Raw genomic sequence first — 27,080 nt, 5'->3', positions numbered from 1 at the left:
AGGCTTTGGCTTCTTGTACCTCTTGTTGAACTTACCTGCAGCCTTTGAAACAGTAGATCACACCATCTTGTTAAGGCACTTGGAGGCAGAAGCAGGTGTCAGGAGATACATGTTGAAGTGGTTCAAATCATTCCTGACAGATCAGACTCAAAGAGTTGCAGTGGAAGACCATTTGTCATCTCTGTGTAAAGTTCTTAGGACAAATAGGTTGTAGCTTTGGGATTGGATGTCATTAATAGGAGGATAATACCCACCTATATATATCCTCATCCAAATCCCCTGGTGATGTAGTAGAGGCCTCAACTGTCTGGCTATTGTGGTAAATTGGCCAAGAGTGAACAAATTGAAATTAAACCTTGAATAGACAGAGGTAATACAGGTTGGGAAGGTGGAAATCTTGAAGGACATTGCACTCCCTGCTAGGGATGGACACAAAGCAAACCATGAATAGTGATTTGTGCTAAAAATGTTTGATTCATGGTTCATTCTGAACTGGTTCATCTGATCCCCCTGCACCTGAACATGGAAATGAACTGGCCTTTATTCTTGGCAATGTCATTTGGCTATCATTTGTTTTGTTTTTCCAGACAGCCTGGCATGAGTCCCCAGCCCCAGCATGAGTCCAGTGAAACTGACTTGATGTGGCACCTGCTTTGAGGGTGTAGCTGGGCTCCCCTGAATCCAATTCACACCAAACTTGGAGAGCAGGTAGAGGAGAGTTCACTGAAGAGTTTGCTGTGAGTTTGGCCTCTCTAGCCCAGTTGGGGGCTGTTCTATGTCTTCCTGAACCCAGTAGACCAACAAACCACAAACCATTTTGGAAATTGAAAAAAAAAAAGAACTGAACCACTGAATCTGGCATCCCAGCGAACCACAAAACAAACCACTATTTTCACGTTCCGTGCCCATCCCTATGCCCCACTTTTGATGGAGTTCAGCTGACCCGTGCTGATGTGGTTAAAAGCCTTGGGGTTATACTGGACCCAGTGTTATTGCTGAAGAAGCAAGTTAATGCAGCTACAAAAAAGCCTTTTTCCAATTCAGCCTAGCCTGTAAGATGGCCTCTTACCTTGATATGGCTAATCTGGCCACCTGGATCCATGTTGCTAGATGAGTGTAATGAACTGTACATTGGTCTTTCCTCAAAATCAATTCAGAAACTCCAGCTGAAGCAAAATGCCATGATTCAGCTATTATTAACAGGTGGATGGAGCTTGCATATTACTATTTCATAGTCACTTCACTGGCTGCCCATCAGTTACTAGGCTCAATTTAAAATATTGGCTGTTACATACAAAGCCCTTCATGGCCTTGGACCCTCATATTTTTGAGACTGTATCTCCCCCATGCAGCTCCATGACAGCTTCACTCATCTGAGCAAGGTCTTTTCCAGGAGCCAACCTGCAAAACAGGCAAAATCAACAACTGCCCATTCATGTGCCTTCTCTATTGTGATCCCCGCCTTATATGGCCTGCCTGAGGAGGTCAGGAAGGCTCCCACTCTCCTGGCTTTCTGCAAACTATAGAAAATTGAATTATTTAAGGGGACTTTTTTACACAGGCTTTAGAGCTGCACTGTACTAAATGATTCACAGTGACTTGGAAAAAATATGGACTGTGGTCTATACTACTGTGTATAGCTTGCTGATGTTGCTAGCCCCCCCCCCCCTTTCATCTGAACACCCCTCTCTCCCAGCCTGTACTGCATGTCTAACACTGTGAGCAAGTCCTATGAGGCACACAAAGGACCTGGGGAGCAAGTGCAACATACCATAGGATCTTCCAGCAGGAAATACAACAGAGGTTCTTGGGACGACCACAGCTTAAGCCTCCAAGGAGGCCTTTCTGGTAAAAATCAGGGAATTCCAAGAGTACAACAACAGCCACATCAGACTAAAAAATGAAGATGCCCCTTCCAGTGTTCCCTTTAAGCTGCAGAGTCTTGTGAGCAAAAATTCTACTTTGTGAGCTGCTGGCATTAAAGTTGTGAGCTACTGCATAAATTATTGTGCTCTGGAGTCATCCTTCGTGAGCTAAGACAAAAATGTGTGAGCTGGAGGCTAAAAATCTGTGAGCTAGCTCATGCTAACTCAGTTTAGAGGGAACACTGAGTTCCCTTCCTGTATTATCTTTTACATGATATGCAATCAGTGACCATGAACACCATTAAAATGTTAAGTGCCCTGTGACAGACCTAACCCTCCAATGATTCAAAACATCCCATTGTTCCCAAAACTCCTGCTGAATATATGACTCAGCTTCATGTCTCCATTTTTGTAATCCTGAATTATAAAGTCAAAAACTTCCCTTCCTGTTGCCCTTCCCTAGTGCTGTTTCATCAGTTCTGTAGTTTTCTCTCAAGTACTCCTTTATATTCTGTCATAATCTTTTGTTTCTTGAAAATACCCCATTTTATGTTATGAGCCAAAACCAGTATAACTGGCCTAGCTTTAGAGCCAGTAATTGGAGTCCGATCCTGTATACCAACAGAACTGCAGTAGACTGCCAACACATACACTGGATCCTTGCTTCTTCCATCTGATTTCTTTAAACAACAGGACAGGTAATCTTTGCTCTTCCTCCTGATCTACTCTCCCCCCTCCAATTTTCCAAATCACATGTTCACCTGTGGCTCAAAGACAGATCCAGGTGGGCAGCTGTGTTGGTCTGAAGCACTAGAACAGATTTTGAGTCCAGTGGCACCGTTAAGATCAACTAAGTTTATTTAAGGTATGAGCTTTTGTGTACATGTAACACTTCTTCAGATACATAGAAATGGAAGCTAATGTTTCATACACACACACACACACACACACACACACACACACAGATGCTTCTACATAGGTGAACAGGAAATTAGCACATGACTTAATGAAGATGTTCTGCAGCTCAAAGAGTAACTTCTGCTGTAATTTGGAACCCCTCTGCTAAATGTTTGGTTGTTTTTGCTGTATTAATTAGGATAAGGAATGTATCTGTGTTTTGATATAGTACCGGTTATTCCTTGCACACTATTTGTACCAACTCCCTGAATAAACTCTGTAAGAACATAAGAGAAGCCATGTTGGATCAGGCCAATGGCCTATCCAGTCCAACACTCTGTGTCACACAGTGGCCAAAAAAAATTATACACACACACACACACACACTGTGGCTAATAGCCACTGATGGACCTCTGCTCCATATTTTTATCTAACCCCCTCTTGAAGCTGGCTATGCTTGTAGCCGCCACCACCTCCTGTGGCAGTGAATTCCACATGTTAATCACCCTTTGGGTGAAGAAGTACTTCCTTTTATCTGTTTTAACCTGACTGCTCAGCAATTTCATTGAATGCCCACGAGTTCTTGTATTGTGAGAAAGGAAGAAAAGTACTTCTTTCTCTACTTTCCCCATCCCATGCATTATCTCATAAACCTCTATCATGTCACCCCGCAGTCGACATTTCTCCAAGCTAAAAAGCCCCAAGTGTTTTAACCTTTCTTCATAGGGAAAGTGTTCCAAGCCTGTAAACATTCTAGTTGCCCTTTTCTGCACTTTTTCCAATGCTATAATATCCTTTTTGAGATGCGGTGACCAGAATTGCACACAGTATTCTAAATGAGACTGCACCATCAATTTATAAAGGGGCATTATGATACTGGCTGATTTGTTTTCAATTCCTTTCCTAATAATTCCCAGCATGGCGTTGGCCTTTTTTATTGCAATCGCACACTGTCTTGACATTTTCAGTGAATTATTTACCACAATCCCAAGATCTCTTTCTTGGTCAGTCTCTGCCGGTTCACACCCCATCAACTTGTATTTGTAGCTGGGATTCTTGGCCCCAGTGTGCATTACTTTGCACTTGGCCATATTGAACCTCATCTGCCACATTGACCCCCATTCACCCAGCCGCAAAAAATCCCTATGGCGTGCCTCACAATCCTCTCTGGTTCTCACCACCCTGAACAATTTAGTGTCATCTGCAAACTTGGCCACTTCACTGCTCACTCCCAACTCCAAATCATTTATGAACAAGTTAAAGAGCATGGAACCCAGTACTGAGCCCTGCGGCACCCCACTGCTTACTGTCTTCCACTGTGAAGACTGCCCATTTATATTCACTCTCTGCTTCCTATTAATTAGCCAGCTTTTGATCCACAAGAGGACCTGTCCTTTTACTCCATGACTCTCGAGCTTCCTAAGGAGCCTTTGATGAGGAACTTTATCAAAAGCTTTCTGGACGTCAAGGTAAACAACATCTATTGGGTCTCCTTTGTCCACATGTTTGTTCACCCCCTCAAAGAAATGTAACAGGTTAGTGAGGCGAGATCTTCCCTTACAGAACCCATGCTGAGTCTTCCTCAATAACCCGTGTTCATCAATGTGCCTATTCATTCTGTCCTTGATAATGGTTTCTACGAACTTTCCTGGTATTGAAGTCAGACTGACTGGCCTGTAATGTCCCAGATCTCCTCTGGAACCCTTTTTAAAGATGGGGGTGACATTTGCTACCTTCCAGTCCTCAGGAACGGAGGCAGATATCAATGAAAGATTACATATTTTTGTCAGAAAATCCACAAGTTCAACTGAGTTCTTTCAGAACTCTTGGATGTATGCCATCTGGACCTGGTGACTTATTAGTTTTTAATTCGTCTATCAGTTGTAGGACCTCAATCTGATTCAGGTCTTTTAACACCCCTTCCACAAGTAGTGGTTCTGGAGCGGGCAAACACTTCTCGTCTTCCACAGTGAAAACAGAGGCAAAAAATGCATTCAGCTTCTCAGTCATTTCCCTATCCTCCTTCAGTAATCCTTTGACCCCTTGGTCATCCAAGGGCCCCACTGCCTCCCTGGCTGGTTTCCTGCTTCTAATATATTTGAAGAAATTTTTATTGTTGGTCTTTATGTTTTTTGCAATATGCTCCTCATAGTCTCTTTTTGCCTGCCTGATCACAGTCTTGTATTTGATTTGCCATAGCCTGTGTTCCCTTTTATTAATCTCACTTGGACTAGCTTTCCACTGCTTAAAGGAGTCCTTCTTACCTTTTACAGCTTCCATTACTTTGTTTGTTAACCATACAGGCCTTTTCTTATACCTGTTTGTGCCTTTCCTAACTTGTGGTATATATTTTATCTGAGCTTCTAGGATTGTAGTTTTAAATAGCCTCCAAGCTTCCCCAAGGGTTTTGACTGTGTTTACCTTTCCTTTCAGTTTCCTCTTCACATTCCTCCTCATCTCAGAGAATTTACCCCTTTTAAAGTTAAATGTGGTCATGCTGGTCTTTTGGGGCAGCTCTCTATTTATACAAATGGTGAAATCAATAACGTTATGGTCACTGCTCCCAAGCGGTGCGATCACTTTTATATCTCTCACCAAGTCTTGGGCATTACTTAGGACCAAATCCAGGATCGCCCCACCCCTGGTAAGTTCTGAGACCATCTGCTCCATAGCACAGTCATTGAGAGCATCAAGAAACTCAATCTCTTTCTCTCGACCAGAACACATATTGACCCAATCAATCTGTGGGTAGTTAAAATCACCTATTACGACACAGTTTTTATGTTTAGCCACTATCTTTAATCCTTCCATCATATTATAATCATCCTCTATCTTTTGATTTGGTGGGCGATAACAAACTCCCATAGTTAAATTTCCTTTTGGGCCCTCTATTTCAACTCAAAGCATTTCTAGAAGGGAATCTAATTCTCTGACCTCAGTCTTACTGGACCGTATATCCTCTCTGACATTCAGAGCCACCCCACCTCCAACCCTTCCTTCCCTGTCCTTTCGATATAACTTATATCCAGAAATCACCATGTCCCACTGATTCGCCACATTGTATTCCTTTTAAATCACTGTATTCCTTTCAAATTAGGTCTCTGTCATTCTTTTCCTACAGAAAACTCACTGTTGACAGCCACCTCTTTAGAAGAAAAAGAGCTTGGTTTTCTGAACCCTGTACAAACATGCCAGCTAATTTCCCATGTTAATCTGAATGTGATGTTCACATGTTTGTGGGGATGTAGTAACTCTGAAACTAGGAACCTGCTATGGAATTTTGCATCATTTAATGGGCTGCTTTAATATGCTTTGCTCCAGTTCTGTTTTTTAACTTATGGTTAGTTGTACAGCCCTAAACCTGTTGCACTATTTCTTGAATGTCCTATCCATCAACTGCATTTACTCACTATGTGTAATGCACCTTGAATCCAAATGAAAGAACCAGACTATACAGTAAATAATGTAATTACCCTACTTTGGAAAACGTGCAGGGATTTGTAGTATCTTTATTTTGTACATTTTGTCACAAGCTAGTACAAATCTGTGCACTAATTTTTTGCCATGCATTCAAGATCCACTGCAAAGTAGAATAATTTGAGTGTTTGAATGCTTAAACATATTTGTATCTTTGCAAAATTTAGGTCGATGCATATGACAGTGGGCGGCAATATATGTAAAATTTATATTATTAAATTTCATCTTTACCCTGAAAAAATAATGGTAGGTATTGGGTTATGTTCTGTATTTGCTTTTAACTTAACCAAATGAACAATCCTTTTGGAAACAGGTTTTCCCTCCCCGTTGATGTATTTGGGATTATGAGATTTGGGGGAAGCTTTATTGGAGCAGGTAGCATAACAGTTAAGGACAGCAAAATGAAAGACCGGTGCCTTGTCTCTTTATTTTGTACTGATAAACGTAAAAAATCCATAGGATAGTTTGAGAACCCCAGAACTGTATTAGCTCCCCGACAGGCTAACCATCCAATTGAGAGCACCAGGCTGCTCTGATTTCTATTAGCTTCTCTCATAGAGCTAGTCTGATGCTATAATGGCTTCTGTGTTGTCCTTTGTGTTTAGCTAGGGTAGGCTGAGCATGGCTTCTCTGTGTAGTCTCCAAGTGCTACATCCTTTGGAACAAACAGGGTGATGTAGTAGTAAGTAGTACTAGAATTTCCATACCATGTTGTTTATCATATGATATAAATCAGGGGTGACTAAACTTGCTTAATGTAAGAATCATACAGAATAATGTCAGATTCTGAGAGCTGTAGGACAGTAGAGATGACTGGGGAAGGCAATGGCAAATTACCCCATAAAAAGTCTCCTGTGAAAATGTCATGATGCAACGTCATCCTAGAGTCTGAAATGACTGGTGCTTGCAGAAAGAACTACCATTACCTTAAGACATGAACACCAATTGTTTGAGGGAGGGAGGAAGACAAACAGATGGGGAGAGGAGGGGGAAAGAAAGCAACTTTAACTGCATCTTCCAAGCCATGGGACAGTGAGGGCTTCAAGAAAGAGCCACATGTGGCTCCCGAGCCACAGTTTGGCCACCCTTGATATAAATCTAGGCAGACATATTTCATGATACTTTTCTTTCTCTTTTCTGGTAACCACTAGAGGCATGTACGTATGTTGAAGTTCTTCTTTACAACATTTCCTGTTTATGGACCCCTAAAGAAATATAGCCCTGACCTGAATAGTCCAGGTTAGCCCAATCTCTTCAGATCTCAGAAGCTGAGCAGGGTTGGCCTTGGTCAGTATTTGGATGGGAGACCACCAAAGAATACAGGGGTCACTCTGCAGAGCCAGGCAATGGCAAACCACCTTTGAATGTCTGTTGCTTTGAAATCCCTACAGCAAAGTTGTTGCTGACATTAATGAGACCTTGTTGGGCCAGGCCATGTGTGTCATAAAATGTAATGCCAAGTAGTGGAGATATAAAATTTATAAAGGACATTGTCAAACACAATTAAATATTTTTTACTTAAAATAAAACACACTTAAAACATTAGCACGCTTGCAATATTTTGAAACAGTCAGTTTCATTTTCAGACCTTTAATGGCGTGACATAAGATAAACAGAAGGATTTAAATGTGCAGAATGAATGAGAAACAAACTTGCTAGATGTAAAATCAAACACAGAATTGTGTTGAGAAATAACAGCCCAAAATTTTGCTACAGCCCAAGTAATTTCTGAATTAGAGTCATTCAGGGAAAAAACCCCCCAAAGGGACAGATTGTTCTGATTGATGGTAGGTGGGGAGAATCTGCTAAACAATTCCTGTTGGAGTTTTCAAATAGATGACAATTAATCAATATATGATAGATTGAATCAGGGCAGTTTGCACTGCAAGGGCAGAGTCTTTCATGAAAAGGAATTTGGAGATATCTCCCTTGCAAAACCTTGGAAGGAAATACATCCAGTCTGGCCAACATAAAACTCATCATAGGGATCACTAAATCAGTTAAATATTGAGGCATCTTACTGCAACAGATGTCCAAACCTATGGTCCAAAACAGATATTTAACTGGGCATAATTTAAATTTCTCTAAATCAAGTAATTTTTTCTTGATACAACTAAAGATGGTGCTTCGTGCAATGGTTGTGTATTCAGTGATAAAGCCAGGGTGCTTGAAAAGTTACCTAACAATGATTGACTGTTGACAAAGGCTGACACAAGGAGCATTCGCCTTGTGTCCTGGAACACTGCTGGGTGGACGAGTACAATTGGGGAACCTGATTTTTTGAACTTTTTGAATTCTTTTGATTGTGTTTTCCTACAGGAAACATGGGTAGTAGATGAGTTTGAGCTGAAAGATTTCAAAGTTTTCAACCACTCCGCCTATAGAAATCATCCCATGGGCCAATGCAAAGCTGGTCTAGCTACCCTGATAAAACTTGACTTCCAAAGAATCATAGAGTTGGAAGGGATCTCCGGGATCATCTAGTCCAACCCACTGCACAATGCAGGAAATTCACAAATACACCCCCTCCAAATTCACAGGATCCACAGAGCTGTCAGATGGCCACCCAGCCTCTGTTTAAAAACCTCCAAAGAAGGAGAGCCCACCTCCTCCTAAGGAAGCCTGTTCCACTGAGGAACTGCTCTGTCAAGAAGTTCTTCCTAATGTTGAGCCAAAAACTCAGTTAAGGTTGCTCTATTCAATCAATGCCTGCTGACTGCTCAGGCTTTATTGCTATTTTTTTTTTGGTCCACAACCTTAATTATGATTTTCTGAGTATTTTTAATTAATTAAAACTTAATTAAAGTTTTCTGAGTTTTTTTATATTTAACAATTTATTGATATCATATGGTTACACAACTTAGTTATTTCTTAATTGTCTCAATATTAATCCGTATGACATTTCAATCCCCCCTCCCTCCAATGTTGTATTTTAACAATTTATTAATAACATGCGGTTACGATGTTTAGTTATATCTTTTCTATCCCTAACCCATATGATACTTTCAATCCCCCCTCCCTCCATTATTAGACTTACCCCGAAGTTTTCTGAGTTTTTTTGTTGTTCATTCGCACAGTCAAGTCTGACTCTTTGCAACCCCATGGACATAGTCATGCCAAGCACTCCTGTCTTCCACCATCCCCCGAAGTCTGCTCAAATTCGTGTTTGTTACATCAGTAACGCTGTCCAGCCATTTCATCTTTTGCCATTCCCTTCTTCTTTTGCCTTCTGTCTTTCCCAGCATCAGGATCTTCTCCAGTGAGTGCTCCCTTCTCATTTGGTGGCCAAAATATTTGAGATTCAGCATCTGACCTTCCAGGGAACAGTCTGGGTTGATTTCCCTTAGGACTGCCTGATTTGATCTTCTTGCAGTCCAAGGGACTCTCAAGGGTCTTCTCCAGCACCACAGCTCAAAAGCATCTATTTTTCTGCGCTTGGCCTTCCTTATGGTTCAGCTCTCACAGCCATACATTACTACTGGGAATACCATGGCTTTGACTATACGGACTTTTGTTGGCAGGGTGCTGTCTCTACTTTTTATTATACTGCCCAGGTTCGCCATAGCTGTCTTCCCAAGGAGCAAACGTCTTTTAATTTCATGGCTACAGTCACCGTCTGCAGTGATCTTGGATCCTGAAAATGTGAAGTCTGTCACTACTTCCATGCCTTCCCCCTCTGTTTGCCACGGTGTGATGGGGCCGGATGCCATTATTTTAGTTTTTTTGATGTTGAGTTTCAAGCCTACTTTTGTGCTCTCCTCTTTCACCCTCAACAAGAGGTTCTTTAGGTCCTCCTCACTTTCTGCCATTAGAGTGGTATCATCTATATAGCTGAGTTTATTGATATTTTCCCCGGCAACCTTAATTCCTGCTTCTGCTTCATCCAGGCCAGCATTCCGCATGATGTACTCTGCAAATAAATTAAATACGCAAGGTGACAATATATATCCTTGTCGAACTTTTCCTATTCTAAACTAATCAGTTGTTCCATATTGCGTTCTGACCGTTGCTTCTTGACCCTTATACAGGTTTCTCAGGAGATATGTGAGGTGGTCTGGTACTCCCATCTCTTTAAGGACTTGCCATAGTTTGTTGTGATCCACACAATCAAAGGCTTTAGCATAGTCATTGAAACAGAAATAGACATTTTTCTCCCATGCTTTCTCCATAATCCAGCGAATGTTGGCAATTTGATCTCTAGTTTCTCTATTTCACTCAGCACAATTTTTGATCTTAGGCAACTTCAATGCTTGGATTGGTAATGATCCCCTGAAACGGATCTCATATTTCGGTTTTGAAGCAACAGATTCCCTCCCATTCCAGTTGTGCTTGTCTCATCAATCCAGTGACTCTTCAATTAATAACGCAGGTTTCAGACTAATTGAATTTGTATAACTCATAATATTATAACACTTAATGGTCACTCCAAATTCCTGGCTCCTTCTGACTTTACCTTTTTTTCCTCACAGGGCCGTAGTGTGATTGATTAGTACTTGGCCTCGCCTGAGCTTATATCGTCTATTGATAATTTTGTAATCGAACCGTGCACTGAAAGTCATCATTTGCCCCTCACTCTAAATTTAAGTGTGGATCAGGCAGATGCCAAGCTATCAACCTTCCATTCCATGAAGACTTCTGAGAATGTTTTGAAAAAAAACAAATTACCAGCATCTTTAGAAAGAGAATTTGTTACCATTTTTAATTCTGATATAATATGGAGATTAAGAGATTTGATCTTGTTTAACGGTCTCTTGATAACTGACACCTCTTGCTCTGAATTATTGCTTCAAAAACTGAAGACAATGCCTTTGCTGTAGCAATCTTGAGTATGCTGTTCAGGTGAGAATCTTTAAGTTGCAAACCTACTTATGATTTATTGACATACATTTCAGAAATCTCATGATCAGTGCTTTGAGCTAAGACCCAGAGGAAAACATGAAATGGCTGAGCATTGTGAGCTTTTGTACTTTTGTGCTGATCAAGAACATGTAAAAGCACCAACCAATACACAGACTGAGGGCTATGTGTTTGTCTACAAAACTATAGTCTTCCCCAGAGAATTACTACAACTCCTACGAGGCAGTGTAAGAATAGAGAGACAACAATATATAATGGACAGTATCAGCCTACTACCTGGGAAGTGTAAATTCAAAATCTCCAATCAACCAAAGGAAAATGTGAAAGAAAAATCAAAGGAAACGTGCTGGGTAAACTTGGTCTGGACACACACACTCAGCACCTAATCCTGCCTTGCTGTTGTTATTCTTCTAAATAGTTCATATGCTTTCCTGCTGAGAAAGACTGGATAATGAGGGCATGAATACAGTGATAAGAGCGGAGAGCAAACCCAGTTGTACTCAGGGGAGGTCTGGCATAATAGACCAACAAAACTCACTCTCTCTCTCTCTCTCTCTCTCACACACACACACACACACACACACACACACACACACACACACACACTCTCACACACAGAAAAGCTCATATCTTGAATAAAATGTTGCTGGTCTTAAAGGTGCTTTCTTTGTATTTCTCACATGCAGTCAATGGAAGGAACAGGGCAAAGGAAACTCTCCCTCTTTCCTTTCCTCCACAGGGTACAAGGAGGGGGAAGAGCCTTAGCCAACAGAAGGGAGAGATGTTTGGCTCAGTAGCTCAGTGTGTTATTGAGAGACCCTGCCACCCCAATCTCTCAATCACACAGAAGAGCTACAGAGCCAAGCTCCTACATTGGCTGAGGCTCCTCCTCCCTTTGGGAAGAGGGAGGGGGAAGAGAGAAAGAGTGAGAGGCTGCTTAGCTGCCTCATCACAGGGGAGATATTAAAAAATGGTGACCGAAGGAAGCAGGCAAGGGAGAAGGAAGCAGCCAGTTGCTTGTGGGCCTGATAGGAGCCCTGTGGGAGACAGATAGGCCTGCAGGTCGGATGTTTAACACTCCTGCCCTAGAGGATTGCCATAAGTCAGCTGGGAGGGAAGGAAGAAAGAAGGAAGGAAGGAGCAGGCTTTCATTCTACATTTGAAATAGCTATATTACCTCTTAAAAGATAATGTAATTTAAATCCCCTCAAACTGAATTAACCATAATTTGGAGTGAGGTAAATTTGATTGTTTTGGAAGTGGTCTTTTTTATTGTGATTTCTTGAAGAAGAGCACTAAATGAGATAAATAAACACAGGGAACAATTCGGGGGAAATAATCCAGCAACCCAGAATCAGGACATGAAGGGAAAAATAAGTAACAACTATATTTTGCCAGAAGTTTCAAAGTATATTCAGTTTGCTTATAAAAGTTATAAACAGCTTTTCAGCAAATGTGAAATTTATATAGAAGTTGTGCAGAAGTTGTTCAAGGCAAGCCTGCTTTTGCAAGCCTTTTATATAACCAATCAGTTTGATCATTTTTGGCAATGTTCCATGCCTTGTAAATCAGTTAATTCCTGTAGTCATCTTGTTCCTCTAGTATTGTACAACTAATATATGGGCTAGTTTCAATACAATTCTATGTTTAGTTTGTTCCTTAGGATGATAATTAAAACAACCTGGTAGAATTTTATAATAGGATTTCTTGGTAAATTAATCTCCATTACTGGTTTGTAAAGAAGTACCTTATACTAAAAAGGTTAAGGTAGTCCCCTGTGCAAGCACCAGTCGTTTCCGACTCTGGGGTGACGTTGCTGTCACGTTTTCATGGCAGACTTTTTATGGGGTGGTTTGCCATTGCCTTCCGCAGTCATCTACACTTTCCCTCCAGCAAGCTGGGTACTCATTTTTAAAATGGCTGAAGTGAATATAACCATGTTTAGTTTTTGGATGTATTGTTTGTTGGTAGCAAGACTTTTGGTTGCCCAGAAGTTATATTTCAAACAAAGTAAGGCCTGCTGGATGATAAATGTTTGTCTGTATTTGTTTGGACTCTGTCCTTGAGGTCAGCATAGAAACTATTGTAACTATTGGATAAAGTCCAGCTGCATTCAATCTTGGATCTGCTTGTGTGTGGAATATATTTTGCTGTTGCCTTAGACCAATATTTTGTAGTTCCCATTGCATTTTTCTTTATTTTTCATATATATGTAAATTCGGTCAATTAAATTCAGGTTAACAAATAATACCTTTTATTTCTGATTTTCACTGAAAGAAGGGTTAAAGTGAGGGAGAAGTATGCCTTCCTTTTCAAGAGAAATGTGTGTGCCTGCTTGTTCCTGAATGTTTTGCATTTGAAAATTCCTGAATCAAGAGTTCTTTCCATCCCTCTCATGAAGCTACTGCCCTACCCTAGCAAGTATAACTACTTCACCTCTGGCATAAGTTCAGTTCTGTATTATCCACTTCTTTTTTTCTTGTTGTTCAAATCCTTGTGGTCTGTGATAAATTTTCAGAGCAAGAGTGCATAGTTGGTATCGCTAAACAGTTTTGAAGATACAACTGATTACGTAGTATTAAGTGATCTGGCATATATATGAAAGTTTATGGTGGAATTTTGCCACTGGACTTCTGCTTTGCTTTGCATATACACATTTGCTTATGAACATAAGTATTTCGTAAGATTAGACCAAGGTCCACCTAGTCTAGAATTCTTTCTGAGAATCCCAGTTAATCAGGAGGCCCTAAATAATCCACTCAAAACTGGCCACTGGCTAACTGGTTCTAGGACATATATGATATGCAAAAAGCTGTAATCTGCTTTACTCAAAAGTAGAAGGAATAAGAACTCTTGGACATTCTCATACCAACAAATATAATCTTCCCTGAAAAGGAAAAGCGGGAACAGATTCCTGCAATGTGAAGAGCATGCAAGATAAGACTGCCCTCCAAATGATCTTTGTAATCCTTAAAACTAATTTTCGGGTTTGTTTAAATTTTGTATTGTTTGCATCATTTTCAGCTGCTACTTTTTGCTAGAATAAAGAATACAGTACTTATTTCCTTGCTAGAAATGTTGTTTTATATGCAGCATAATCAGTGTTTAACATTCACTTCACAGTCTGGACCAGAGGCTCCCAGTGGACCAACAGATCTTCTCTCACTAGCCAGCTCCATCTGTTTCACCATTTGCTTTGATACCCCAGCAGTAAAAAGGATGTTTCTACTACTGCAGTATGAAGGACCGAAGAAAATGTTTCCACTTCCTACTAACCAATGCATTTTTTTCTCTTTTGATTATAAATTAGGATCTCTGCACAAGGCACTAAACCTTTGAATAACTGGGGGGGGGGGGGGAAATACAAATTCTTAGATGGCAACATCAACTTTTTAGGAATAAAATATTGCAAGAATGCTAATCTTTTAAGCATATTTTAAGTTTTAAAAAATCTTTGTGTTTGTCTGTGTCCTTTTAAATTGACTCTTAAGGTTTCTAAAGGCAGATTCCAACCAGATCAGACCAAGATCTCTGTATCCTTCAGCACTAATTCCCTGTTTGACTGGATAGAGAAATTCTCTCATTAGAAGATCTATCCCCTTTCTTTGGCCTGAGTGGGAGTATTGTCTACTTCCCAAATTTCTTGCCAATATTCCTCCAGTTCTCCTGTCTGTTATAAACTTCTCTCAGCTAAGGCTGAATTTCAAAAATGTCAGTACTATTCTCAGCTAGGGCTGAAATCAGACAGTACTCAACACAGTCAAGGCAGAAATCCGACTGAATCTTTCTTCAGCATGCAGCTCTTGGGCTCTTTAGCTTGGAGAAACGTCGACTGAGGGGTGACATGATAGAAGTTTACAAGATAATGCATGGGATGGAGAAAGTAGAGAAAGAAGTACTTTTCTCCCTTTCTCACAATACAAGAACTCGTGGGCATTCGATGAAATTGCTGAGCAGACAGGTTAAAACGGATAAAAGGAAGTACTTCTTCACCCAAAGGGTGATTAACATGTGGAATTCACTGCCACAGGAGGTGGTGGCGTCCACAAGCATAGCCACCTTCAAGAAGGGGTTAGATAAAAATATGGAGCAGAGGTCCATCAGTGGCTATTAGCCACAGTGTGTGTGTGTGTGTGTATATATATATATATATATATATATATATATATATATATATATATATATATATATATATATATATATATATATATATTTGGCCGCTGTGTGACACAGAATGTTGGACTGGATGGGCCATTGGCCTGATCTAACATGGCTTCTCTTATGTTCTTATGTTCTTATGACTTTCTCTGCTCAGCTGATGCCAACCAATCAGATTCCCTGGAGAAGTCTGTCACTTAAGGCTCTCTGTCTCTGTGAAGAATTAATTCCTTACAGTCTTTTAGCTATTTGATCATCACTTCTAAGCCTTTTAAAAGTGCAGTCTGTCAGTTATATATCGAATTCTCTGATATGGGGTTGGAATGGCACTAAGTAGAAGAGTTGATCCTGCTCTTTGGCAGAAATGCTTGGCACTCAATGCCAGAACATGCTCCAAGCTCTCGAATTTTTTTAAATTTGGCCTATGGGTATGAACAGTTCCCATACATGGAAGCCACTTGAAGAATAGCAGCTTCAAACAAGCACAACTCTGTTTTGCTGAATTAGGCTTCTTGTGGCCTTGGTACTCTGGAATCTATTTAATATATTGGCCACACTGTGAGTTGTATGTTTTGGTTTCATGCACAACTATTTTTATGACTATGTAGAACTGTATGTAACCCTCCTAGCTACAATAACTGGAAAACAGGCTCTGTGGTTAATATGGCAGGAGCAGTTAGGTGTAATTATTCAGAGATGCACATATGTAAAATTATGTTTTAGATGTGATTTGGAGCCCGGAACACATAAGTAGGTGTTCTCCTGATTCATGAAAATAATCATCTTTCCTGCCCTTCTTTCTCTGTTCTAGGATTTCAACAATGGATTATTTCCAAGTTTGCACTTTTCTTTTTATGCTAATATTATCTAAAAGCATCACAGCTGAGAAGCAAAACCCAGATTCAGGATTAGAAATCTGTATCCTTTCCCTGCTAGTTGAATTTTGATTTTTGAAGGCGAGATATAAGCATGGATGAGTGTGTGTAATTTAGTAGGATGCCTATTTATGATCAGTGGAGGAGGAAGTGAGAAGAAACCATGTTAGATTTGGGAAATATAGATTTATATTTCTGCATACGTATTGTCTATGCACATAGATTCTTCTGTAATGGGGGCATGAATAAATTATATAGGATTATAATTATAGGTATATGTGCATATAGGTTTGCTTGTCATGAGAAACCTGCTTTAGTCACTTCTGGTATGTACTGGCCAGTTTTAACCCATAATATTGCAGTTAAATTTTTCATGTTACTAGGCAGCTGAAAAAATCTGTGCAATCATCCAGAAATGCAGCTACTTCAGGTATATGACTCTTTCTGTTGTCCTATGAATAGGAGCAAGTATGTTTTTCAGATCTCTAGGCATCTTCCTAAATTGGACATTGCCAAATAAAACCTGTTTTAGAGTCATCATTTGGTTGTACCAGAACTGTATAGTACTTAGTTTTACAGACATTTAAATTTTGCTAGCAAAGCAAGGCTGCCTTCTCTTCTCAGTGTATGAGTGTTAAATTTTATTAATTCACTGATAAGCATGAGAGCTTTGGTCATCTTGTGCATTGTGCCACATGCAAAGTATGTGGGCTGTTTCCTCTTTCACACCAAGTACTGCTCATTCACATAGATTTTTATACAGATCTTTGAACTCTGAAGAAACACTTCTGTCCTTTATGTGGCTTTTAAAATTAATCTGGTATATTACTTCTGGGAATTTTTCTAAATCTAGATTGCATACAGCAAAAGCCTTGGGAGCTTCTCTAGCCTTGGAGATGCTATTTTTCTCAGAATCTTCAAGAAAAAGTCTCAGCTGCATATAGCTTTTGATGTTAAGCCAGGACCTCTGCACATGCCCTGTCATGTATATGTACTGTGCCAGGTAAAGATTCTGTTGCCACAGAACACTGATTGAGGGAAGGCAGAAAAGATTTTGTTCAGTTGCTGGCAGCTTGCTTAGGGGAGCTGTGGTTGGTTTTGGATTTTGAAGTTACCATCATTTTCAGGGAAGGGGAAGATAATGACAGAAATCATAATAGATGTTAGCTAGATATGTTAGGGCTTATATTATGAGTATCCTTTTTGTAACTTTACCATTTTGAGTTGTATTATTAATGTGCTTAAGATTCCCCTAACACCTTGGGGATTTATGTATATTGCTTTGTCTTGTTTCCTATTTTCTTTTTTTTAATTTCTTTCATAAATTTATTTTTTTCTTCCCACCTCTGAGTGATGAGTAGTCTGAGAGGAGGGGCTCAGGGAGTGTGAGGTTTGTCTTGTCTGTGGCCATTCAGATCTGCTGTGTGGCACAACTTGCAGAGAAAGAGGCTGAGAAGGTTGGGATCCTTTTTGTATATAACCCAGGTGGGAAGAAAAGTTTAGTTCTCTCTCCTAGTTCAAACCCCAGTGGTTGCAACTAAGTCTGTCATCCTTGGTGACTGAAGGGGTGGAGATGAGGCAGAAATTAAACAGTGCCAGGGGTGCGGCTGTATGCCAGACTGTGCCCTCATAACAGGTTATGTGCCCCTTTCTGTATAATTGGCACAGTTACCTGTTGAAACACTCCACTACCATAGCATCTAATTTAGCCCTGAAAGGGCAGGTAATCTTCCGGGTCTCCTGGAACACCTGCAGTGATCTTCAAAAATTACATTAGTCACTGGAACTACTGAAAGCTACAGCATTCCCGATCCTTTCTTCAGTCTGTGGCTGGTGGTTATAAGTCTTCTTCCATTCTTTTGGTAATGGAAGCAGATAGTGAAATACCTACAAGTTAAAGAAATTGAGGGAGCAAAATCTGATGATATCAAGCATAATTGGCCACCCAAGTAATAACCTGTATTGCAGTCTTCAGTCATATGTTTCAACACATTAACTCTTAGGATAGCTGATAGTTCTTGATTCATAAACTGAACTTACTTCCAGAAGTTCATGTTTCCACCCTTTGAAAAATCTGTCCCCAATATTAGTGGGAGGGACTGTGCCTTAGTAGCAGAGCATCTGTGTGGCATGCAGAAAGTCCCATGTTCAATCCCTAGCATCTCCAGTTAAAAGGACCAGCAGTAGGTGATGTAAATAAGGCATTATCTGTTCTTCCAGGCCTTTTCTGTCTGAAGTAGATGAGAGCCAGTTTGGTGTAGTGGGAAAGCCAGGTTTGATTCCCCACGCCTTAGCATGCAGTAGCTGGAGTGACCCTGGATCAGTCATAATTCTCTCAGGGCTGTTCCTCTAGCAATTTCTGCTAGAGCTCTCTCAGCCCCACCTACCTCACAAGGTGTCTGTTGTAGGGGAAGGGAAGCGAAAGGAGATTGTAAGATGCTCTGAGACTCCTTTGGGTAGTGAAGGGTGGGGTATAAATCCAATCTCCTCCTCCGCCTTCCTGTTAAAGAGATGCTCTTTAGAGCCTGCTTTTTCAGGTTAAGCTACATTCCTTTCTCTGTTCCTGAGACATCTTTCTTAATGACGCCATAATATCAAACAAGTTTCCCTTGTTCTAGATTGCTTTGCTTTCCCTCTTGCACATGTTCTAAGGCTGTCTTACAAGTTACCTTAATTGTTTAGGAGAAGCTGGAAATGGCCTTTGCAAAGTGAAGTCTCCACAGCAGTGTCATAATGTGTAGTACTTCTTGTAGTTTACTGAATTGATCTAAATTGATATACACACAAAAAGAGGGAAATAAATGTACAACCAACACACAACCTAAAGAGAACTGGAAAATACTGAAGTGGGGGGGGGGAATAAATATACAAATTAAATCTGTTGATCAGAATGAAACCATTAGTAGCCATGGAAGATCAAGTGTATGTATTTATTTATTGGAAGACCAAATATTTTCACTCTAGTCTTTGTCTATAGTCAAGTTAACAAAATACTTTACAAAATTCCTTACATGCAAGCATATTTTTATACCATACAAACAATTGAAATATCAGAAATACAAGTAAATTGTTACTGTTTTAGTGAATGAGTCCTAGTCAGTCATCCTTTATAGTCTCCCCCTCCCCGAAAAACTGATCCACTGGGTTTTAGTAGATAAAGTGTCTTCAAGAACTAGTTTGTACTTCCTATGTAATAGTTCATGAATTAGATTCTTGATAAAAAGATGAACATGAACTACTTCTAGTGCAGGGGTGGGGAACCTTTTTTCTGCCAAGGGCCATATGGATATTTATAACATCATTTGTGGGCCATAAAATATTATCAACTTAAAAAACAGTGCTCCACTGAGGGAAAATGATTCAGGCCAGCAAAATTAATGCAAATAATTGTTTTTCTATTTGAAGTCATGTGGGGAGAGCCTAATCTGGCGCGCGCACGTATGCATGCGCGCGCACACACACACACACAGCCCGTCGCCCTAGACAAATGCTTAGGTCCAGGGCTTTTTTGTAGAAAAAGCCCAGCAGGAACTCAGTAGCATATTAGACCACATCCCCTAATATTAGCATATTAGGTCACACACACATTAGCATATTAGGCCACACTATCTGGGTTAATCAAGTGCAAACTGAACTGTGACAGTAACTTTTCCAGGCCCTGCAGCAATTCTGGCCAGCCAGCCAGGCCCCAGGAGGCTGCCACACAGTACATCTGGGCCCTGTGATCCCTGCCTGGCCCTGGGGGGGCTGCTGCACAGCACAGCTGGGCCCCACGATACTCACTGGCCAACCAGGCCCCAGGGAGGCTGCCACATGGTTTGGTTCGGTCCAGTAATCCCCGAGGGCCACACCAAGTGACCTCAAGGGCCGTATATGGCCCTTGGGACGGAGGTTCCCCACCCCTGTTCTAGCCTGAAGCTATTGTAGGGCTGCCAAGCTCCTGCTGGGGGTGGGTGTTCCCCAGTTGGGGATCCCCCCCTGGTGGCATGCAGCAGGCCACCAGGGGGGGATCCCCATCCCCAAAGAGCTCTGTCATCACATGATGTGCCCAGCGCAATGACATCAACGCACCGTGCATGTCGTGCGTGGGATGCTCTAGCATTTGAGGATAAAAACTCCATAGATAAATTATTCCCTCGCTGCAGCCAAGGTAAGACTTGGCAACCCTAAGCTATTGGTATGTTCTTGTGAAACTTGATGCAGTGGTAAAAAGAAACCCTTGCTAAAATTACTTTTGGGAATCCCTGTTTTGGTACACTGTATAAAAGGAAAACAACTCAAGACAACGCAAAATGTATGATTAAATGGATGCAGAATCTTAAAGAACAGATAGCCATGCATCAATGAGAACAGCTATGGGGAAAAGGTCAAATTTACAGCCAGTCAGGCTTTAAGAGAAAACTGGTACAAAAAGTTTTTAGATGGTATTATAACTCCAAAGGATATTGAGAAAGCAAATTAAAACTACAAAGGGAAATGTGAAGATATTGGTGGAACCTCCATATGTGGTAGACACAGGCCTCGGATTCAGCGGGAGTTCACAGGAGCACAGCTCCTGAACCTTTCTGACAGTTCTACCTCCTCCTTCCCACCTTGTCCATTGAATAGTAGGTGCAGCTGCATAACAATCCCTGGATAAGCTCCACCACCTTTTTTCCCCCTACAAAATGACCCCTGGGTAGACATGTAAAAAAGCAAAAGGATATTGGAAGGAAATTAGGGTTACCAGGTCTGTGTTGGAAAATACTCGTAGATTTCGAGGTTGCATCTGGGAGAGGGTAGGGTTTGGGGAGGGGAGAGGCTTCAGCATGGTACAATGCCATGGAGTCCACCCTTCAAAGCAGCTATTTTTCTCTAGGGGAGCTGATCTCTGCCAGCTGGAGATCAGTTGCAAAAGCGGGAGATCTCCATGTCCCACCTGGAGGCTGGCAATCCTAAAATACATGGACAAATGTAGAATATATTAAAGTTTAAATTCTCCATGGTAGCCAAGTATATGCTAGTAGGTATATTGCCTAACAATTTGCCAAAAAATTTGGAAGAGAATTCCAATACATGGTGACTGCCTAGAATTATCTGCACAGCAAAAAGAAAACCAGATGTTTAGCTGTGCTTAGACAAATGGGAAAATAAACTAGCCAAATATGCAGTGATGGTAAACAACTTATTTGAAAAACAAGTCAATTAAGAAATTTGATGAGAGATGGATTGTTTACTAACCAAATAGGAGTCAAACTTAGAATGAGAAAAATAAAATACTATATACAGTTGTATTGCAATGAAGAAACAGAATGATAATCAGTTCTAAATGTAACATGTTGAGTATAAATGTGTGTAAAGAATTGGATTTTGAGAGAAACATTTTTTTCATTTTCTATTATGAGATATATAATAGTTCTGCCTTTTGTATTTTTGTTATATTACCTATTTGCCAAAAGTAATAGTGAATATGTAGAAATTGTAAAAATATGCGGTATTGAGTATGCAGCATTGGTGAATTCATTTAAAAAACAGATTCGTTACAAAATCTGAAATGTAAAATGTTGAATATAAATGTTTCTCAACTGAAATAAGTTTTATAGTAATTATAAACAGTGACCCCCAAACCTTTCAATATAATGAAGGGAGTGTTGGGAAGAAATCCGCATTTCATCTATTTTGTTATATATAATCCCACACACTCTCTCTCACACACACACATAAAATGTATGATGTGATATTTTTCTTTTTTCTTTTTGTATCATTTTCAAAAATATATATATATATTTTTTAAAATGATTTCATTGCGTTGGAGTTGGAGCATTGGGTTGGAGTTGGCGCATTGGGTTGGAGTTGGCGCAAGGCAACATGGGGCAGAATTTTGGACATTCTCCCATCCATATATCCTTAACCAGGTTGCAGATAAGAAGCTGTTTGAAGTGAAGCGCAAAGACCAGATGAATGCGCTGAAGAACCTCATAGAACTCAACGATGTTAACCAGCAATACAAGATCATAGACATCATGCTCAAGGGTCTATTTAAAGTAAGCCTTAATACAACTGAGCACAGGATGTTTGCTGCTGGATGTTTACTGAGTAGCCTGAAAAACACTGCTATGAAGTTAATAGGAAGAGTCAGCAGCTATCTGGACTGGAGCAGCTGATAGGACTGGGCAATTCCAGAAATTTGATAATGGGCACATTGAGCACCTGATGTTTTTTCCACACGACCCTCTTATATATGGAAATATATGGGAGGATAGGGAAATTAGAGCCTGCTAGTTAGCAATTCCTCAGTATGAAGTATATGTTCTGGAAGATGGTGTTAGCCTACCTTACAATACTGTTGGGACTGTCCTGAAAAATCACCATGAGTGTCATCTGACCAATGAAGTCTATGTAGAATAATATTTAGGAGGCTACTAAACATTGTCAGTTTCATAGAGTGCCATTCCCTAAAAATTTGTCAGGGCATGGATCTGATCTCCCCCCCATCCCTTTCTGAAGCAATGTGACTTTTTTTTGTTTTGGGCTAATATTGGGTGGCTGGGTAAAGAAGCTGTTGAATTGGCATCTGACACGTGACTCAAGGTTGTGGATTAGGAGCCATATCAGGCAGACATAGCTGGCACTCTTGATTGTATTAATATGGCCTTTGCATCACACGAAGACGAGAACCAAGGCTGCTTTCATTTGCCAGTTTTCTATGGCTCCTACCTGCTTGGTCAGTGAGTTGTTTAACAGTGTCAATAGCTGGGCATCTTCTTGCAAAAAACTGAAAGAAGAGTGTTGGGGGGTTGTAAAGAGGCATTTGTTGACACCAGAGAAAAGGGGAAGCAGTGTGCTTTTGGCAGGAGCAGAAATAAGCTGGAATTGCTTTCTATTGCAATGTGCAGGTACTTGAAGACTCGCGGGCAATACTTATTGCAGCAGATGTCCCGCCAGATGGGCCATTCCCTCAGGACGAGAAGCTGAAGGATGGTGGGAGTTTTTTTGCCTTCTAAAGCCTAGTTTCCCCTTCCAGTATTCTGTATCCCTTAAGCCTGTGATTGTGAGCGACTATTGCATTACAGCTCCCTTGCCTTTTTGGCTACGTTTCCTCAGCCACCCCTGTCGCTTCTGTTCTTGTGTGTCATCATTTCTGATATTTGTAAAGGTCTTGGGATGGGTATGGAGGCTGCATAGCATATGGTACATGAAGCAGAACAGAATCTGGCTGTTCCTCCTGTGTATACAATGGAAAGTTAATGCTTTTGGACTAGACTAGTATTGTTGAATGGGGAGGATGTGGGTTACTTGAGTCTAGTACCCTGATATTTTGGATTCCTGATGCTGTGAGGAAGAAAAAATCTCCCTGATGCATGCCACTGGAACGCCAGCATTTCATGCTACATGCATGCATATATTAGTCTCTGAAGAAAATGAACAGAATTGGAGGCTGAACAAATTTATGGACTGACACCAAAAGGCTCTTTTAGTGATGGTAAAAATAAGCAATAGCTAGGCGAATCCATATTCTGTGGCCACAAAAGTGTTGTGCAGTTTACCCATGAAAGCCTTTAAAAACGTGATACATTGAAAATTCTTTAAAAATTAACAAGCCCCCCAAAGAGTGGCTCTGTAAAGCATGCTTTCCTCTAAAAACCCTTAAGAAACTTTTTAAAAATTGCTGTTGGGAAAGGAAAGAGACTTTGTGTCTGCTAGGGCAGAGAGCTGCGAAGTTACAGGACCCTGAGGAGTGACAATAGTTGCTTTTGCTACCCATCACCCATTTTGAGAGTTTTGGCCTCACAGTTATAAAGAAACAAATATTCCATATTTGTGCATGATGTTGGTATGCATATTTTGATGTCACTGATGTAGTATGTTTGGGAATTGGGATCATACAGATTTTTTAAAAAGGAACTCCTCACTTGTATGTTAATTGAAGCCGTTTTTGCTATGAGCTGGAGGGTGGGAAGCAGTCTCTGTGCTCTCCTCCTGTTTCCTCACCCTGTAACTCTAGTTATTTTTGTCATCCATGCTTGTGATGAATGGACAGAGAGAGACCTTCAGATGCCACTTCTGGTTCAGAGACAAATGTAGACTGTAGCTGCTAGCAGTCAATGTCTCCTATAATGCAAGAAGAAATATTAATTTTAAAACCATTGCTATGCCTGTGTTCTTTTCATCAAAGAGATGAAAGAAAAATGTAATGTGTGATTGAAAAACACATTTGTTTCCAGCCAAACGTGACCCATATTTTTCCTGTAACTTATAAGTCACAAATTTTGGATGTGTATGAGTTCCATCAAGACTGCTCTTTTCAAATGTTTTGTACACGATTGCACTCTTACTTGGGTTTGATTAACCTGGAGTAGTTCAAATCTGCATGCTCACAGAACTTTCTATGGAAGCCCTTTTATTGCTGCAGCAGCCAATGCAGTTCAGTGACACAGACTTCAAGATGGAGGGGTGCTCTATTTTCTCCCTGCCCTAGTTTCCATAGTATCTCCCCCCCACATCCCTTGCACCATGCCATCAGAGGGTTTTCTTCCCCAGGTTTTTTTAAAAAAAGGTAATTGATATAATGGTATATCAGTATGTTAATTACCAATTGTTAAACTTTCAAAAAAAGTCCCCCCCCCAAGTTTGTGTGAGCAGAGGTTGATGGAATGGCTGCTGTGTGGCCTGTGAAAGAGAAAATGGTTGTTATGAGGGAAGGACCCAGAAAATCTTGCCCACATTAAAAGCCAGCCAGGTTTTGCCACCATCTCTCTGAAAATATTGCAACAAAACAGGTTTAGGAAAGACTGCAGATAAATGGTGGGAAAACAAAGTGGTGCATGAAAGCACCATGATGCTTTGAGGAGGAAACCTACTTTCCAATAGTATCCAAGCTAAAGAATGCATGGGCAAGTATCCACAGTTGCTAATATTACTCCTCCCCGCTAAAAGCGCAATAATAGGAAGTGTTATTTAAACAATTCTGAAAAGATTAAATACACTAAGAGGTAAGTGAATTGCACTGTAATTGGGGGTTCTGGGAGACAAGGAATTGATCTGATGTCTGTCAGTGAGAAAAGAAACAAAATTTGAGTTCAGGCAAAGGATGAGCAGAAAATGAGCATTCAGTGCAATGATAATATTTTACAGATGCAAGGACCAAACAGGAACAAGTTTAGTTTATATGGACACCATTTGTTCGGATTTAATTCTTGGGGGGGGGGGGGGGACATAATGAAACAAATAAATATATCAGAATTGGAGATGGAGGAGTAAATGTACCCTTTTTAATTGTGGAATACTGCAAAGAATTAGCTGAGACCCTGTTCTTACACTTAGGGGGTGTGCATTTGGTATAAACTGAGCAAAAAACACCATACAACCTTACTGGTATTTTCCAGGTACCATTTTAGCTAAATACAGATCAAAGAGCCTGATCAGCTGCCTGTATAGTTGAGTCTGAATAAAGCCAATTTTTTTTTTTGCTTTTATTTGGGATGCATTCAGCTATATCATCAGCCAAGGCAGTGGGAGCTGCAAGAGCCAGCCCCAGCCAAGGTGGCATGAGACTCTCAGCTCCCGCTGCCCCAGCTGATTGCAAGAGAGGATCTGGGTTAAACTGCACAAGAGCTAGTTTAAACTGTGCTTTAGGACAGGGGTGGCCAACAGTAGCTCTCCAGATGTTTTTTGCCTACAACTCCCATCAGCCCCAGCCATTGGCCATGCTGGCTGGGGCTCATGGGAGTTGTAGTCAAAAACATCTGGAGAGCTACCGTTGGCCACCCCTGACTTAGGAGAAGCCCTCCAAACCAGGTCTGTGTGTGGTGGGGAGACACCTCCCCACTGCATGCAATTCTGGGGCCACAGGAGAAGCCCTCTCAGTCAAGTTGCCAAAATGGTCTCAGGCATGGGCACTCTCATCGTGGGGGTATCTGGATACATGGATTCTATTCTAAGACCCTATGCCATTAATGCTCCCAGGTACGTGTGCAACACCACAGATTTCTTGAGGAAAATACAATCTTTGAGTAGCCTTCCAGAGAATACTATTTTGGCAACCATGGATGTGGAGTCTCTGTACACCAACATCCCACACAAAAATGGATTACAAGCCATAAGAAACGTGGCTTTCGACAGCACCACAGATGACTTTGCCACTAAACCCTGCCATTTTGTTCTCACCCACAGCTACTTCAAATTTGGCAACAACTGCACCTTCAGTGTAATCGTATAGCTGTGGGACCAAAGAATGGTAACATCTTCATGGCTGACTTGGAGCAATGCTTCCTAAACTCCTGCCCACTCATACCTCTCTTATACCTGTGTTACACTGATGACATTTTTATTGTCTGGACACATGGTAAAGAAGCCATGAACATATTCTACCAGACATTTAATGACTTTCACTCTACCATCAAGTTGACAATGAACCAATGTATGCAAGAAATACATTTTCTAGACACCACTGTGCAAATACATGACAGACGCATGGATACCACCTTATGCCAGAAACCTGCTGATCGACAAAGATATCTACATGCATCCAGCTACCATCCAAAACATACAAAACAATCTGTTGTCTACAATAAACCCTGGTGCCAACTTTGCTGCCATATACACCCAGACAACACAATCACTGGGCCTAACAACATCAACTATGCCAGGGGTGGCCAGTGGTAGCTCTCCAGATGTTTTTTGCCTACAACTCTCATCAGCCCCAGCCAGCATGGCCAATGGCTGGGGCTGATGGGAGTTGTAGGCCAAAAACATCTGGAGAGCTACCGTTGGCCACCCCTGAACTATGCCATCTCAGGCTCATTCACTTGCTTATCTTCTAACATTGTATATGCCATTAAATGCAACGGTGCCTTTCAGTTTTCTACATAGGGCAAATAGATCAAACCCTATGCCAAAGTATAAATGGACACAAATCTGACATTAAGAATCACAAGACTGAGAAACCTGTGGGAGAACATTTCAGCTTTCC

The 27,080-nt window shown here is 40.8% G+C and overlaps 1 protein-coding gene across 1 annotated transcript in view; it reads left to right on the top strand.

Annotated features, from left to right (window-relative positions):
- CCDC134 (coiled-coil domain containing 134) overlaps positions 1–27,080 on the top strand; it is a 39,822-nt gene that overhangs the window by 5,679 nt on the left and 7,063 nt on the right. The window contains exons 2-4 of the mRNA XM_060245358.1: positions 16,066–16,172; positions 22,031–22,152; positions 23,005–23,089. Coding sequence (XP_060101341.1) covers positions 16,076–16,172; positions 22,031–22,152; positions 23,005–23,089 — 304 coding nt within the window. The 5' untranslated portion in view covers positions 16,066–16,075. The remainder of the gene's footprint in view (positions 1–16,065; positions 16,173–22,030; positions 22,153–23,004; positions 23,090–27,080) is intronic.

Source organism: Heteronotia binoei, chromosome 8 (assembly GCF_032191835.1).
Source record: "Heteronotia binoei isolate CCM8104 ecotype False Entrance Well chromosome 8, APGP_CSIRO_Hbin_v1, whole genome shotgun sequence".
Lineage (NCBI taxonomy): Eukaryota > Metazoa > Chordata > Lepidosauria > Squamata > Gekkonidae > Heteronotia > Heteronotia binoei.
This window is presented reverse-complemented; position numbering and strand designations above follow the sequence as displayed.